This window comes from Halichoerus grypus, chromosome 4 (genome assembly GCF_964656455.1).
Source record: "Halichoerus grypus chromosome 4, mHalGry1.hap1.1, whole genome shotgun sequence".
Taxonomy (NCBI): domain Eukaryota; kingdom Metazoa; phylum Chordata; class Mammalia; order Carnivora; family Phocidae; genus Halichoerus; species Halichoerus grypus.
Window position 1 is genome coordinate 78407629 of NC_135715.1, and position 17256 is coordinate 78424884.

Genomic DNA, 17256 nt, shown 5'->3' on the forward strand with positions numbered 1-17256 from the left:
GAATTACCTGGGCAATCCATAGTTGTCAATTTGTATTCATAGCAGTATAACATGTTGCAGTAGTGGTTACTAATATGCTGAGTATTTGGGGTATATTCAGCAGATATTAATGATGAAATATCTTGTAAAAACACAGATTTGTTGAATTAAAAAAATGGTGAGAATGAAGAATTTACAAATGGAAGGACAAAATATTTATATTTAGCGTAGTTAGCTTTCACAGTATTTTATTATAAAGCCTTTTTCAAAAAACATACTAAGAAGAATTTAACGCTTTTTTTTTTTTTTTTTAAGATTTTTTTATTTATTTGACAGAGAGAGACACAGAGAGAGAGGGAACACAAGCAGGGGGAGTGGGAGAGGAAGCAGCAGGCTTCCTGCCAAGCGGGGAGCCCGATGTGGGGCTCGGTCCCAGGACTCTGGGATCGTGACCTGAGCCGAAGGGAGACGCCCAACGACTGAGCCACCCAGGCACCCCTAACACAGTTCCTTAATGAAAATATTTTCATTTTTATCTAGAGAGCTATAGAGGGTGCTGTATCATTAGGAATAGTATCTGAACTGGTTTTAGCTAATTAGGCCAGACTATCGAAGTTGGTTAATTTCTCTTGGATATACATTTTTGCTCACTATTTTAACTAAAATTATAGTGACTAATGTTGCATAACTGATATACTTTATAGTTTATAATAATGATGTAACATACTTTGTTGCAAAATGTTTTTTATCAGGGTGCCTGGGTGGATCAGTTGTTGGGCGTCTGCCTTCGGCTCAGGTCATGATCCCAGGTTCCTGGGATCCAGCCCCGCATTGGGCTCCCTGCTCAGCGGGAAGCCTGCTTCTCCTTCTCCCACTCTCCCTGCTGTGTTCCCTCTCTCGCTGTCTCTCTCTCTGTCAAATAAATAAATAAAATCTTTAAAAAAATGTTTTTTATCTTCCAGATTGTTTGAGTATAGTTGAAATTTTGGTCTCCCCATTTCATATTGGTTACAGTAGCAAAGGTTTATTTTCCTACCATCTACCCTGACTCTCCCCTCCCAAATTGAGAATTCTGATAATTTAATTGGTAGGCTTACATAAGCAATCTCTTCTCTTCAGATGGGTGCCAATGAGTCAAAGATTACCAAGCCATATAATGAGAATATATATTTTAGGTTCAGAAAGAGTATTATCTTTAGAAGGAAAGATTGTTAGAACAAAATGGAATTTAAAAACCTGGCAGACTATAGAAGTTGTTTTTGGTAAGCCAGAAGTCTGGCTTTTCTGCTGACTAATTTATTATTCAGATAGGAGTTTTGTAAATTCTAAACTTCACTGTTCCCTAATTTTTCTGGTTTAATGGTGATTTTAGAAAACTTGAGGTAGAATTATCTGGTAATAACTTTTATTTTAAAGGATTGCTGTTAGAAAACAATTTTTAGTAACTTTGGATTCAGTTTCACCAGTGCTGAAGAATGAGAGATTATTCGAACTTGATGAAGTGATATATTTTGGAATAAAAAGCAATAAGTTAGCTATTTTTAAAAGATAAGGAAAATGTTAGGTAAGTATCTTCTAAAATGTAGGCAACTTTAAAGGGTTCTCACCCAAACTTTGTCAGGAATTTCTTCCTCTTTCCTGAAACCATATTTTAAATATTTATTACGAAGTTTTATACTGTAGTTTCTTTAAAATAACAAGCAAGAATTTGTCCTCCCATTACCCCCCCCAAAGTGAAAGTATTTTCTCTTGTTGTGGGTTAAAGGTTTGCTATTGTTCAAGCTTTCTTATTAAACAAGTGTACTCTGTTTTTTTGTTTTGTTTTGCTTTTGTTTTTTTTAACTCTCAAGGCACCACCTTCCATGGTTAATAATGAACAACGCCAGCATGCAGAGCACATATTCTTATCATTTAGGAAATCAAAATCACCATTTGCGGTTTGCAAGCATATTTTGGGTAAGTATTCACTTTATAAAAATATTTTTGCAGAATCAAATCTCGTTTTTCTATCTCTTAAATGTTAGATATTTTAAGTTCCTTTTAAAACAAGCAGGTTTGTATAGTTATAATTTTCCATTAGTAATCACTCTATTGAAGTGGCTTTAAAGATATTCCATAAAGCCAGAGAACTTTGTTTTTACTTTGAATTTTCTTCCCCTGAATATAGTATTCAATAATTTGTTTTATTATTGACCATAACATGAAGGCTGTTAATGGTGGGGGGGAAAGTCTAATAGTTTTTCAGTTGTTTTCAAGAGTGCTATCACTTATCATAGGAAATGTACTATAAAATATCTTATCCTAGTGTTTTAAAATTACTGTTTTTGGAGGTTTCAACAGTTTTTCTTTTAGTTTTATTAAAAAAAATTTTTTAACGGTATAGTTTGTACTCAGCTTGCTTAGCAAATATTAGTCAGTTCTGTGTAGGTTATCACTGTATATTTTTAAATGAAGCATTTTTACTCTTGTAAAAATGTTATATGAGTACCTTTTATCTGACATGTATAGAAATGATCTCTTTCCTTTAAAAATAATCACAAAAGTTATAACTCTTGTCCAAAAATGGTATTTTCTAAAAGATTTACACACACAGTCTTCTGCCTCTTATATGTTTTTCAATAATATAAGAGAGATTTCATTGGTTATTGTTATTTTATAACTTAATTATTTCTGGCTGTTTTTCTTAATTGGAGCCATTTTTTGTAACCCATATTTGAGGCTCTGAGGTATCCTTGCCCACAAAATTGATTAGTTGTGTATTAAGAACTAAAATATCTGACCTTTTATTCTTGTGCTTTTAGTAAGACTTATCTGTTAGCCACCAGCACTCTGGTTTCCAGATTGAAATAGCCTATAATTAAAATTATGTTAATAATGCTTTACGTAAAGGGCTTATAAATGAGTTGTTCGACTGGAGTAGAAAGAGCACTGCTGTAGGTACTGTGAGATCTGGGCACCAGTGGTGCCTGTTACATGGTATCAACTTGAGGAAGTCACTTAGCCCTTTTTTCATCAATAAGAGGAGAACAGTGGTACCATTTTCCTTAATGGACTTGGTTGCCTTAAGCTGTTATGAGGCACAAATGTAGTAACATTTAAAACCACTTTGTAAACAGTAACGTAAGTGACCCCATTACCTGATTTCAAAAGACATTTTAAAAATAATAACCTTAAAAAAGTGCTCTGTTCTCTGTTTGCAAGGAGCTAGCAGTGATGGTGAAGGTGGCTCTGTCTCATTCAGGAGTTAGATCTTATCATTAGAGGGACAGTTTTAATAACCACCTTTTAAATTCTAAATGAGGCAGTTTTGATCTTTTTTATTTTTTATGGTCAGTTTTTATACTTTGGGGTGAATTTGTTTCTGGCACTAAGAAAATTTGTTATCGTATGCCTGTGGGGAATATTTAATTTCATGTTAAATTACAAGAAGCAAAACTAAGTATCACTATTAGGAATTTAAGGGAGCCTTTGTCTTTACTGCCTTGAAATTGTTCAGCATTTAGAAATTAGATTTAGAAAACCATCGTATTAAACTAGTCACCTAAAATAATTTGAGTCTGGTTTTTATGGCATATGCCTTAATTACATTAATTAGGAGTCCATCATTTTCATCTGACTTTCATTGTAATTCAGTTATCATTCTGTACTAGTTGGGAAATAGTTGATCTAAGTTGTAAGTATTTTATTAGAGTGTATTTGTTTATACGACTCTTTCTTTTTTAAGAGTATGTATATTTTGTGAAGTACTATTGCTTTGTTATGATTTGAGCTTGTTTTAGAATACTTTTGTTTTCCTGATAAAAATTTCTAAAGAATAGTATTGCTAGTTCCAGCTGTGCTTTTAAAATCAGTTTGGGTTTTGAGACATTAACTATTTAAAAGGTTGAGTGCATGTGTTATAAGCATAATCTAATCATTAATGTACTGCAAAGCCCTGTGTTACATTAATGTTTACATCTAAACTTCACAGAAAATCTTTCAACTCCTTACTCAGTTGCCACCAGCACAGAAGGGTTAATTCCTCTAAGAAGACTTCTCATACAAGTGGCAGTCAATCGCAATTCAGAATTTTCACATTCTTATTTAGGGATAATATGTCATTTTTATACAGTGTCTGGGTGATATATTCTAATAAAGGGGAGACTTTCTCTTTGATGCTTCCCTTTTCTGGCCTCTTAAAATTCTTCCTTCCCACTTCTGACTTAAGTTTTATGTTTCTTGTTTTTCCTCATTTCTTTCTCTTCTTACGCTTTTATTTTTATTCTAGGTTTACTTTTCCACTCTTCTCTGTGTGTGTGCGCACGTGCATGTGCGTGTGCATGTTGCAAGCCTGTGCATTTTGTCTGAAGAATATCTTTAGACTTCTTCGCTTCAGAAGTCTTTGGCACTTAAGAATTTGCTAGTTTGGTCTGGTCGAATGTGCGTTCACAAATCCTGTGAGTTCTGTTCTTGTTAAAGAAATACCCCCAACTAGTGAGAGATTGATTCAACACCTCCAGAACTAACTTTGTAGCATTCTTCTGTCCTCTCAGGGAGAAATGGATTTCTTTAATTTCTTATCTCAGAAGTGGTTGGAACAAAACAAAATGAAACCTGAGACTTACTCTTGATTGGTGTGCCTATGTATCATTAAGCAGACTCTGGAGCTTCTATTGCCTATGCTTTGGACAGAAGTCTTTAAGGCCAGAGAGGTAATTGTATGTAGTAGCTGAACATCTGGGACTTGACTACTATAGTTTTAGTTTTCTTTTGAAAATATTTTTTCAATGTAGTGCTCTGCCTCTCATTATTTACTTCACTTTAACTTTTGTCTTCATGGTTCTGTGTAGTTTCAGATGGCTGACATGATAGAAATGAATTTTATTTACATAATTATTATTAAAGAAAGTTACTATGGTAGGAAGTGAAAGCTTCCTGCTAAAGTGGCCTAAAATAATTTATTATCTAGACAGTGTCCTGGTCAGTGGAGAATCATCCTAAAAGTATCAGAAATTCTAGATAGATGTGATTTCCTCATGAAAACCTTGCAATTTCGAGCATCTTTAGAGCAGAGAGCAAAAATAAGGCTTGTTTGTCCATGTGAAGTCCTAATCTTCTGCTGGTAGCTTCTAGAGAACCATATAGCTTCTTTTGCACATTTATATTACATATAAGTACAGTTTATGAAGGCTAATCATAAGTTTTATGAGAAGGCATAATTCATTAGGTTAGGAAAATTCCTCCTTTTAAATTTGGAATTTGGCTTTCCTTTTTTCAGATCCTCCACTCTTAGAGACAGCTTCATATGGGAGTAGTAATTTAGATATGCCTATTTAATATCAAGCAGAGGTATCTAAGAGTTATCTTGGAAACTTTCTAATGTCATTCACTTTCTGCAGTTATTTCCTCCCCCATCCCTTGCAAATAAAGAGGAGGAGTCAGGAAAAATGGGTTGGATATAAGGACAAACAGTTAGAAATAAGCATGTTTCATTGCTTATGAAAACAAGAAGGTGCTTGTTTGGTCTTCTCTTCTTTGGTATATGCCTTTAGGGGCGGGTTAGTATTGCTCAAGGAACATTTACCAGCCATGTGACCTTGAATTTCTTCTCTTAATCTCTGGTTCATCAACACTTTCTTTAGCTGTAAAATGCGAAAAATGAATTAGATAGATGATCTTTGGAGTTGTATTTCCAAAATTCTGTGAGTCCCTAAGATTTTGCTTCTTTGTTAAAACCGATAGTTAAGGATTTCAGGTTTCTTGTCCTTAAAATTTTTACTGTTGCAGTAGAAAATGAAATTAGGCCATCAATCATCATTTACTTTCAAGAAGAGGTTTATAAGAGATTGCCTGAATTACCTTTATGAAGCAGTACCATAGTTCTCCTTAAGTGATCTAAATAGATATAGCTAGTTTCTGTTTCAAATCCTCTTTGAATAAAGCGTTTTTTTTTTTGTTTTTTTTTCTCCTGGAACTTTAAACACATCTTTTTATAGTAGGTTTACATTTTTGGAAGCTGTTGCTTTATCTATTGATAATATTTTAAAGTTTCTCAATTTTTGTGAGTTCTGATTATCATCTCAATTAGAATTCATGTTAAGATAGCATGGAATAATCAAACTTAAAAAGAGTCCGAATTGGTTCCTCTTATTAGTTTTTGTATGTTCAAAACTCGTATGTAGTAGTCTAAATTGATAGGAATTTATGTAGGGTATACCTTTTCTCATGCATTTTTATAGCTTATTGTGTCAAGATCACTTACAAGATGTTTAAATGACCTAAGCTTGAGTAGGAGAGAAAATGATGTGCCTGACTATATCTTCATGTTCTTCTGATAAATTCTTGAGGGTGTCATTCTGTGCCTAGAGTTAATTTCTCATGGCTTTCAGATACTCATGTCTAGTGATCTTGGCAAATAACCTGCAGTCTAATCATAGACTTTTCATGGATTTCACATGATGGTTATTTTTTAGAACTTCAGAAAATTTCTACTTTTTCTTGACTTCATTTTGACTGTTTCTCCCTTTTGATAATGCTGTTTGGAAACCAATTGTAGTGGTATTGGTGAATGAAAGAAAAAATAGAAAATTAAAATATTTCTTACGTATGTTAATTTTCTATTTTTTCTTTCCCTCCTGATTTAGTTTGTAGTTCAGAAACTATAACTTGCTAGTTAAGGCTGGGTTTTTCTAAGTGTAGCTTTGGAATTTTACTCAGTTTGATCAATATTGCAATCAGAAAATTCACAAGAACTTCTCACCTTGTGTAAATATGACTCAAAAAAAAAAATTTTTTTTTAACATTTTGAGAAAAAAAAACCTGAACGTGATTGTGTTTATTTCTGAACTTGCTATTGGAGATGGGCCATCCTGCTGAAAGCTTAATCACTTAACAAATATTTTAACAGCATGGCTCATCACAAATAGTAATGTTCTAAGACTAGTTTAAGATATTTTGCAGATACAAAGCTCTATTTTGCACAGGGTGAGAATCTCTTAGGAAATTTTCTGATTGCTTTATATTTTTATTTTTATTTTTTTTAAAGCTGTGTTATTTTTTAGTTCTTCATGCTTTGGAAGTAACAGTTGAAGAGAGGTGAGGAAAGTTTGTGAAAATTGTGATCGGTGATTAGCTGCCACCTGCCTGGGGTGTCTTCTGAGAGGAACTAACCTCTTTGTGGTGCTAGAGCAAGGTCACTGGATTAAAAAAAGAACAGGTAACCATCTTATTCCTTGTCTGAAAAGTTCTGTTTTTAAATTAATAAATGCAAAATGTTCAAAGGAAGATGAACTGCTGTTTAAAGAAAGTTTCTAATTTTCTCCTCAGAAACAAGTAAAGTGGACTATGTCCTCTTTCAAGCTGCCACAGCCATAATGGAAGCAGTTGTCCGAGAGTGGATTCTCTTGGAAAAAGGTAGCATCGAGTCACTGCGAACATTCCTTTTAACATATGTCTTACAAAGGCCTAAGTAAGTATGTGGTGGAGGTACTGCTAAAATGCTTTTGCTGTGCTTCTCTCTCTCTCTTTTTTTTCTTTTTCTTTTTTTTAATGATAGATGTTTATGGTTAAGCTCTGCTTGGGGCTCATATTTTAAAACTCACACACATGGTTGTGGGTTGTTTTTGGTCCTTAATGAAATATTACTTTTTATTTAAGCTTACAATACTAGGTTTTGTTTCTTTGAAAAGATGATGCTGGATGTTGGGTTTTTTTGGTGTTGGTTTAGTTCCAAAGATTTTGGTTATAAATAAAAGTTGATCTTAGACTCAAGTGGAAATCCTTTGTACTTATTCTTTTGGTACTTGGTAAGTATTATAAGACATAGGTGAGTATCCTAGGACAGGTGAAGAGGGAAATCTAAGTACCATTAACAAACCAAGTGTTACATATATATGTACACAGAAATGCACATTAATAAGGTAGTAGAAGAGAAAGCACCAAATTTTAATAGTTTCTTTTGGAAAACGGATCAGTTTTAAGAAATGGAGTACAAGTAAGTTTTCTTTTTGTGCTATACACATTCTATTGTTTGAACATTTTATAAGATTTGTACATTCATTGCTTATATGATTAAGTCCCCCAAACACCAAGTCTTCTTTTAAGAAGAGGCAATGCACACTGTATGTATGCCATGTGCGTAGTTGGACAACTGAATACTTTTTATATAGATGTTCATTTCCAAATTCAGTGAAGAAAATGTTATGTAATCAGAAATGCTGGTAATTAGGAATGTCTGATAGTGGCATTAAACATGCATAAAGCTTTAAAAATAATTTAGAACATACCTTTATTCCTACTGATTGTTCACTAGCAGTCTCTGAGTTCCTAATATTTAATAATAATTACTGGCACGAATTTAACACACAGTTAAGTGCTAGTTGCTTTACGTATGAAGAATGCATGAGAGAAAAAAGGCACGATTTACTTAGCCTATAAACATTACAAGTGTAATGGGTAACGTTTTCTATAAATGAATGGATATAAATGTATGTAAAGGGAGGGTTTGGCTTGTTTTTCCCACTTTTAATAGAATAAGGAAAAATTGGGTTTCAAACCTTTCTCTTCTCCTTCACACTGGTTTTCTTTCTTTATTTAAATTTTAATTTGTTGTTTGATGAGGCCATTTGCGTGTGATACGATACCGGCTTGCCCTGGAGCTGCTCATTGATCCCCCACCCTCCCCACATGGGAACCACTGAACTCTGGAGAGTTTGGTAAACTTAAAATGTGTGGTAGATTTTGATTGCGCATGTGATCTCTTGTATTATCCAAAAATAATCTCATTCTTTTTTTTTTTTTTTTTAAGATTTTATTTATTTGAGAGAGAGCAAGTACAGTGGGAGAGGGAGAAGCAGACTCCCTGCTGAGCAGAGAGCCCCACGCAGGGCCCGATCCCAGGACCCTGAGATCATGACCTGAGCTGAAGGCAGACACTCAACTGACTGAGCCACCCAGGCGACCCCGAAATAATCTCATTCTTAAATAATTTTCATTAGTTCAGAAGCTATTTTGGAGCTGATTGTAGTTCACATATATATTTTCTCCCAAACTCTTTAAAAACAAAACTCTCAGCAAAGTTGAAAGAAGAGTACAGTGAACACACACATACTCTTTTCCTAGTAGGGGTTCAGTTAACATTTTGTCACATTTGATTTCTCTTATATACGTGCATTTACCCCTCAAACCACCTGAAAGTATGCTGCAGAAATCATGATACTTCATCCTTAAATACTTGAGCATCTCTCCTGAGAGCATAATCTCAATACTCTTGAGAGCATAATCTCAATACTCTTGATATAATTGGCTTATCTGTATTAATCTAATGTAATTCTGATTCTTTATTTTCATTTCCTCAGTTGTCTGAATAATATTATTGATATCGTTTCCTCCTTTATGTTACTTGTTTGATCCAGGATTTAACCACAGATTCTATGTTGTATTTAGTTGTCATGTCTCTTTAGTCTTTTAATCTGGAATAATTCTGCCCTTTTTTTTGTTTTTCATGACACAGCCATTTTTATCTTGTAGAATTTCCTACAGTATGGACTCAAGTCAAGTGAAAACCGTTGGTATACTGCATAGGTAGAATACCATGTAATACTATGTTCATAGTGTTGTATACTTCTCATTTGGTGCACAGGGTTTTTTCTATTTTTTTCCTCCTAATTGAGATAACATTTATATAGAGTAAAATGGAAGGTGCACTTGACAGTATAGCAGAGTGGTTGAGAAAGGGACTGTGATTTCCACTTCTGCCACTCTGTGTGCACGGGCAGATGACCCTCTTTGTACATTAGTTTTTTTAATTGTTGTTATTATTAATTAACTGTTAGAGTTAATACTATTTTACTCGAAAGATAGTTATGAGGATTAAATGTATTAATTTTTGTGAAGGTGGTTTATAGGAAGCCTTGCATACCATAAGCATCAACAAATGTTAGCCATTATTATATATTTTCCTAGTAAGTTATAATTCTTGCCAGTGGACTTCCTTAAAACTAGCTTTGTGGGGGCGCCTTGGTGGCTCAGTTGGTTGAGCATCTGACTCTTGGTTTTCGCTCAGCTCATAATCTCAGGGTCATGGGATCAAGCCCTGCATCAGGTCCCTGCTGAGTGGGGAGTCTGCTTAGAGATTCTTTCCCTCTGCCCCTCCCCCCAGTCACGCACACACGCGTAAGCCCCCCCTCAAATAAATAAATCTTTAAAAAATAAATAAAACGAGCTTTATGTACATTTCCTAGGAGTAGTCCATATATTTGAAATTATTGTGTTCCCCCAAAAGTATAAAAATTCACTTTGGTCAACTCATATTCTTCCACATAATGGATCTCTGCATTTATTTGTTTAATGAATACTTTGAGTCTGTATTTTGAAGGAATACTTTCCACTTCAGTCTTGACATAGGGAGACATGTTTGTATAAATGTCTAGTAAATGCCCATCATATGTTGGGGGAGCCCTCCTTAGTAATGGCCCACCACGTTCAGGGAGCTGTTCAGGGAATGTCTCTGGAGAAAGTGGCATCACAATCTTGGCAGAGGACATAGACATTTAAAGGCCTGGAAGTGCATGTGCATTGTGCCAGGAACTGAAAGAAGCTCAGTGTTTCTGTAGTTTTGAGTGTATGTGGGTGGGGGGAGTTTAGAGAGGGCAGCAGGTATACCTGACCATGAAGGGCCTTGGAAGTGGGTGACTGTATCATTTATGTCCAAATGGGGACACTTTCCAGGGTTAAAGAGAACACTATTAGTAAGTAATGATGTAAGACAACAGGTAAATTGGGAGTGTCCAAAGAAAGCTGGGCTAGGTCCCACTGCTTGTAAGCCATGTTAAGGAATTTGTAGTTTATCCCAAGGGCACATGGTTGTCATATCCTGTGGCATTCTAGAGTCTGGATTATAAAGCTCAGAGTTATGTTTTCTGAATCTTATCTTTAAGAAAAGGTTGTGAAAAGACAGTTAAATCTCTGTTTCCTTGTGGTCTAATAGACTTTGTAGAATGCCTCCACTTGGGATCGGTGCTTCTGCCATCACACTGAGGAGCACAGTTTAGATAGGAAATTTTTAAAAGTTTTAAAAAAATTTGTATGTGTCCATAATATATCATGGGTAGCTAGCATGTTGCCTTTTCACATTAAAGGAAATGAATTTAAGATTATACTACTGGTTGGAGATGGATATTAGATCAGAATTTCTTATGATAGAATCATAAGCTGGCTCTTAGTGAACTGACTTGCATCTATTGAACACTGCCTGAAGCAGCTAACATTTACCGAGCACTTAGTATGCACTGGGCACAGTTTTAAGAACATTTAATCCTAGTAACAACTCTGTTACTGTTACCCCCTTTTAATAGATGAGAAAGCTTGAGGCTCTGAAACTGTCTTGCTCAGGGTCACATAGCCAGTAACATAATGGAGTGTAGATTCAAATCCGGATCTTATGGCTTTGGACACTGTGCATAACCAGTAGGCTATACTACCCTCATAGGCAAAGCAGTGTTATTAGTAGCTTCAGACATAGTGAGAAATTTGGAGTATTTTTATATTAGATTCATATAAAGGTTTTCACAATGATTTTTATGTTTTACAGCCTCCAAAAGTATGTTCGGGAACAGATTCTATTAGCAGTAGCAGTAATTGTAAAACGAGGATCCTTAGATAAATCAATTGACTGCAAAAGCATTTTTCATGAAGTCAGCCAGTTGATAAGTAGTGGCAATCCCACTGTGGTAAGTACGCTATCTGTATTTATAAATATTTAAAATTTTTATTTTGTATGACACAAATAACAACAGTAATGATATCTACATTAAAGAACAAGTGCACAGTCTGAGAAGCAATTTTCATTTGTTCATGTTTTCTTTTAGTCCTTTTTTATGTTTACATACTATCGATATTGTGTACTTTGCTTTTTCATTTGACTCTGTTTTTCCATGTTGGCATTGTTGATAATCAGCATTTTAATGGTGTAAAATATTATATGCCAATACACTGTAATATTCTTAAACATTTCTATTGAGCGTTTTTCCTCATTTAATAAACTGTTGACAACTGCTAGTGATAATAGAAATGTTTGAATAAAATATAAAATGATATGTAATGTAACAAAAATTATTTAAATGTTGCTGTACTAATGGGTCAAGGTATACTTTGACCACCAGTGTTAACTGAACAAATTTGAGAACTGTTGTTCTTGACCGAATTACTCTGGGGAACCTGTTTTTTTCCCCTTTCAGTCTCCTGTCTACCTTTTGAGAACTAGTCATGCCTAGAGAGTGACTGGTGGTAGCCTCCTGTCAGAGGCAGGAGGAGTTGGTGTTAGTGATCAGCTGTGATCCGTGGTTAAAACTTTTGACTGTTATCAGCTGAAGGATGTTGTGGAATTGGGATTGGTAATACCTGGCTCTTCTGATTTTCAGGTATTAAATCTTTAAATATTTGGGGTAGTTTTTTCATTTTACTAATTTCTTTAATCATTTGGAAGATATTTATGTGAGGCTATACACCTTACAACTTCTTATGAATTACTTTACATCTTCAGTGGCCCCTCAGTGAGTGGTATGATTTTAATAATGTATTTGATTGTTTGAGGTTAGGGTGTAGGTACATTTTTGGAGTACTCTAACATTGTCCCTTACTTTCCATAGTATCTTGGATCTCCCGCCCCTCATACCTCTTACCATAAGCAGATGTGCACTCTCTTCTTTGCTCTAGCCATCTGTCCACCACTCTGGCTTGGATCCCCAGTCTGATGTACCAGGGTCTCAACTGAAGGACTGCATAAGCAAGTTTTCAGGACTTTGGAACTTCTTCTACATACCCAAAGTATATTTTGTTTTTCCTTTGGAATGCACCAGTGGTCATATATCTATTCTTTTTCCTTATCAACTTTATTGAGGAATAATTTACTTGTGTTACCATATCCATTTAAAATGTACACTTCTGGGGCGCCTGGGTGGCTCAGACGTTAAGCGTCTGCCTTCGGCTCAGGTCATGATCTCAGGGTCCTGGGATCGAGCCCCGCATCGGGCTCTCTGCCCGGTGGGAAGCCTGCTTCTCCCTCTCCCACTCCCCCTGCTTGTGTTCCTTCTCTCGCTGTGTCTCTCTCTGTCAAATAAAAAAATCTTGTTGGGGCGCCTGGGTGGCTCAGTTGGTTGGGCGACTGCCTTCGGCCAGGTCATGATCCTGGAGTCCCTGGATTGAGTCCCGCATCGGGCTCCCTGCTCAGCGGGGAGTCTGCTTCTCCCTCTGACCCTCCGCCCTCTCATGCTCTCTGTCTCTCATTCTCTCTCTCGCAAATAAATAAAAAAGTCAATAAATAAATAAATATATCTTGAAAAAAAAATGTACATTTCTTTCGTTGTGACAGTTGTGTATGAACGACCATCACAGAACAGATACAGAACAGTTTTTGATTGTGTAGATATTATGTTCTTTGCCATTTTTACAGCAGATTTCTTCAGGAGTACTGCTCTCCAGTAGAACTTTCTGTGTTGATGCAGATGTTCTGGATCTCTACTCCCAATATGCAGCCACTACACCAGACACATGTGGCTTTTGAGCATTTGAAATGTGGCTGGTGTGACTGAGGAACTGAATTTTTATTTTTTATTAATTGAAATTCAAATAGTTGCACATAGCTTGTGGCAACCATATTGGACAGTGTAGTTCTAGAGACTTTGATAATCCAAAGGTCTGATTTTGTGGGTGGTTTTTTTTTTTTTTCCACTTAGTATTGGAAAGTTTTAATTGCTTACATAAAACTAACAACTTCAAATATGTGCATGTTTGAATCATTGCATTTTATGAGTCATTTTGGCTTTGTTTTATGTAGTGAGAAGCTCTCTTAAAAATAGTCCTCAAGATTCCATTTAAAATTTTTAGATAAAAATAATTGGGAAGCTACTTTTTACTTATGTTAATCTTTATACTTTCAGAATTTCTGTTGGTAGACATGGTCTCCATTTCTGATAATGAGCTTTGCTCTTGTGGTGCTGATGCCTCAGGATTGCCTACATTAGTTGTGTAATGGTAATCTTGTTATTTGCATGGATTTTTGTTAGCATTTGTTGCCTAAGTAATGACCATGTGTGCAATCCAATGGTGGCTGTCATTGATGGCTAATGGAAAAACAAGTAGAGACTATAACTGGCCAGAAGTGGTAGGGAAGGGGTACGTGCACCATGATGTTTATAGCAGCATTATTGACAATAGCCAAACTATGGAAAGAGCCTAAGTGTCCATCAACTGACGAATGGATTAAGAAGATGGGGGGGTGTATGTATATATATATATTTATATATGTTTTATATATATGTATACACACACACACACAAAATGGTGTATTACTCAGCCATCAAAAAGAATGAAATCTTGTCATTTGCAGTGACGTAGATGGAGCTAGAGTGTATTATGCTAAGCAAAATAAGTCAGAGAAAGATTTCAGTCATATGTGGAATTTAGGAAACAAAACATATGAACATATGGGAAGGGGGAAAGAAGAGAAGGAAGCAAACCATAAGAGACTCTTAACAATAAAGAACAAATAGGGTTAATGGAAGGAGGTGGGTGTGGAATGGGCTAAATGGATGATGGGTATTAAGGAGGGCACTTGTTATGATGAGCACTGGGTGTTCTATGTAAGTGATGAATCACTGAATTCTACTCCTGAAACCAGTATTATTACACTATATGTTAACTAACTAGAATTTAAATAAAAATTTGGAAGGAAAAAAATAGTAGTAGGGAAAAGGTTTAGAACTAAAGCTGCTGCTTAGAAGTGTTATCCTAGACCCTACTGCTCTGAATCAAGTTACTCGTCATATTTTAGATTCTACTTGAGGACATACTGTTTTATTTGCTAATCTGCAGTAAAGGAGTCCAGCTCATTGTGATTGACCAGGATTTAAACTTTAGGAAATTAACTGCTAATTCTGGGATCTATATGTTTATGACTAATGCTTTTTCCTTTGTTGGTTTGTTGATCATGTCAGCTGGGATTTCAGTGTTAAGGTAGAATTTCTGTGGCCTGTCCTTATCCCCCACGAGTAGCTTCTTGGCTCCGGATACTGAAGGCACAGGAATTGTGTTCTTCTCTTTCTTTCCCCTTGGGTAATTTGACCCACCACAAAAAGTAGTCCCAATGCAACCTGGCATTTGGATCTTTTTGAGCCATTGAAATAACTGATGTTCTAAGAATGATTGGAACAGATGTAACTGTTGAGAGATTTTGCTCTATTCACAGTGCATACACTCTGAAAATAGTGGATAAATTTAATATCCTCATGAAATATTCCAAAACAGAAAGTTGGTTTTTTTTTTTTTTTTTTTGGTTGAATTTCTACTAACAAGATTAAGAACTTTTATAGTAGTACGGAGTCAGTAGTGGGAGGTAGAATTTAATTTCAAGATTACTGGATGAATTTACTTCAGTGACCACACTGAAACATTAAACTAGAAAAGTACTCCTACAGTTACATGGTGTTAAATGCCCGCTATGCCACCGTGTGGCCATCCTTATTTGTCCTTGCCTGGCAGCTTGAAACTAGCTCATTTGGCAGGTCTAAAAAAATGAGGTTACAGACCAGTACAACATTTTAATATATTCTCTTCTCTATTTTGTTCTGAGACTAAGAATTTGTGGGAATGCTGTAAGAATTTACTTAAGATTTTCTTAATCTCAGACATGAATATTAGTGGGAGGGAGGGTAAAATAGAACGTTAAAATCAGAACACTGAAACTTTCTTTAGAAGAGTAATTTTAAGAGCTATTTAAAAAGAAGAGATACCTGACTGTTGGTTTCCTATAGATGAAAGAGTTGATCTCATGAATTATTTAGTTTACTAACCTTCCCATCATTCCTCTTCTAGAATAATGTTCCCATCAACCTTCACTGGTCAGAAACTGTATGTAGTCTGGCTTTCCCACTTCCCTTTTATATTTTTTGGTGGTCCATCCCCTTATACTAGTCTAAAGTACATGTTCAAATAAGTTTTGGGGCAGTATAGTGTAATAGAACACTGATTCTGATTTTAGATTCACGTTTAGGCTTAAATCGCAGCTCTGCCATTTACTACCTTACTAACTTGTACAAATTATTTACCATCTCCAGGCCCTGATTTACTAATACTGTTTGTAAAATAAATGTGATATTGTCCATTTCTGGGGCTCCCCAGACAAGGAAAGACGATGTTAAGTCAATTAGTAAGCATTGAACAAATGTGTTTTATCTTCCTAGTGGTCCAACACCCTTTGCTTAATAGAACTTTGGGACATACACTCTAATACATCATCTCTTTTAATGCAAATAATATTTTAAGTATTGAAATTAGAAGAAAGTATTTATGTGTTTATTCATGAGTGGAAACTAATTGTGTATTTAAAAGAATACGGGTAACCAACGTAATAACTTTCCTTTAAATGCTTTTAAGAAGTCTCTTACAGTGTTAGTTCTTTACAGATAGTTTTATGGAAAAATAACTTATTATCATAAGACATTTCCTAAGGAGATTGTATTTTTTAAATACAGTCTGTTTTCCAGGTATCATGATGTATTTTCAGAGTAAATGTGTTGGTACAATGATTAAATAATATGTTGTTTCATGCATGTCTTTGTAGACAGGCTGTTTTCTTTCTGTGGTTATAAAGGTTGCTGTGGTTACTTCATCCCAGTTTGTAATAGTATCAGACTAACTCTACTAATTTGAAAGCGTTAGACCTGGAGACTTTATTTCCTAAGGAAATTAGCTAGATTTTTTATTTTAAATTAACATTTAAGCTAAATCTATTTAATGTTTATTTCCTTTGAAAGTAGTAGGCATATGTTAAATCACTTTTAAATAAGCTGTTTAATTTAGCATTTAAGCCTCCTGTCTTCCTCTTTGCCATGCTAGAGAGAAGTGGGTGAGAAATTCACTTGTCTGCAGCAGTGCTGCCCCTGGATGTGATAGCCAACCTAATCTCTCTTATCACAAGTCTCATTGATGTTTGCTTAGAAGAACAGCTGGAAGTCTGCTTTATGTATGGCAACCTTTCATAAAGTTTATTCTTGGTAATAAATCTCCTGGGGTAAGAGCCAGGCTATTATAAGAGACAATCCTCTCTCTGAACAAGAGTATATTATTTTGTCAGCTGGAGTTAGTGTTTGAATATCTTGTGCTTATGACAATAAACTGGTGAGTAAGGCAAGCTATCTCTGAAGGGTATTTTTTCACTGTCGAAATTAATGGCTTTCACTAGAAATGAGAATGCTGCTATAGGATTGTGATGTGAAGACAACAGTTACTTAAGTTGTTAGT

General features: G+C 35.2%; 1 protein-coding gene across 4 annotated transcripts in view; it reads left to right on the top strand.

Moving 5' to 3' along the window:
- Positions 1-17256, top strand: part of XPO4 (exportin 4) — a 116954-nt gene that overhangs the window by 28032 nt on the left and 71666 nt on the right. For 2 of the 4 annotated variants that reach the window (XM_078070590.1, XM_036106629.2), the window contains exons 2-4: positions 1830-1935; positions 7285-7426; positions 11549-11687. In XM_078070590.1, coding sequence (XP_077926716.1) covers positions 1830-1935; positions 7285-7426; positions 11549-11687 — 387 coding nt within the window. Of the gene's footprint in view, positions 1-1829; positions 1936-7019; positions 7175-7284; positions 7427-11548; positions 11688-12672; positions 12784-17256 lie in introns of all 4 variants that reach the window. The other 2 variants (XM_078070589.1, XM_078070588.1) reach the window with 2 other exon arrangements.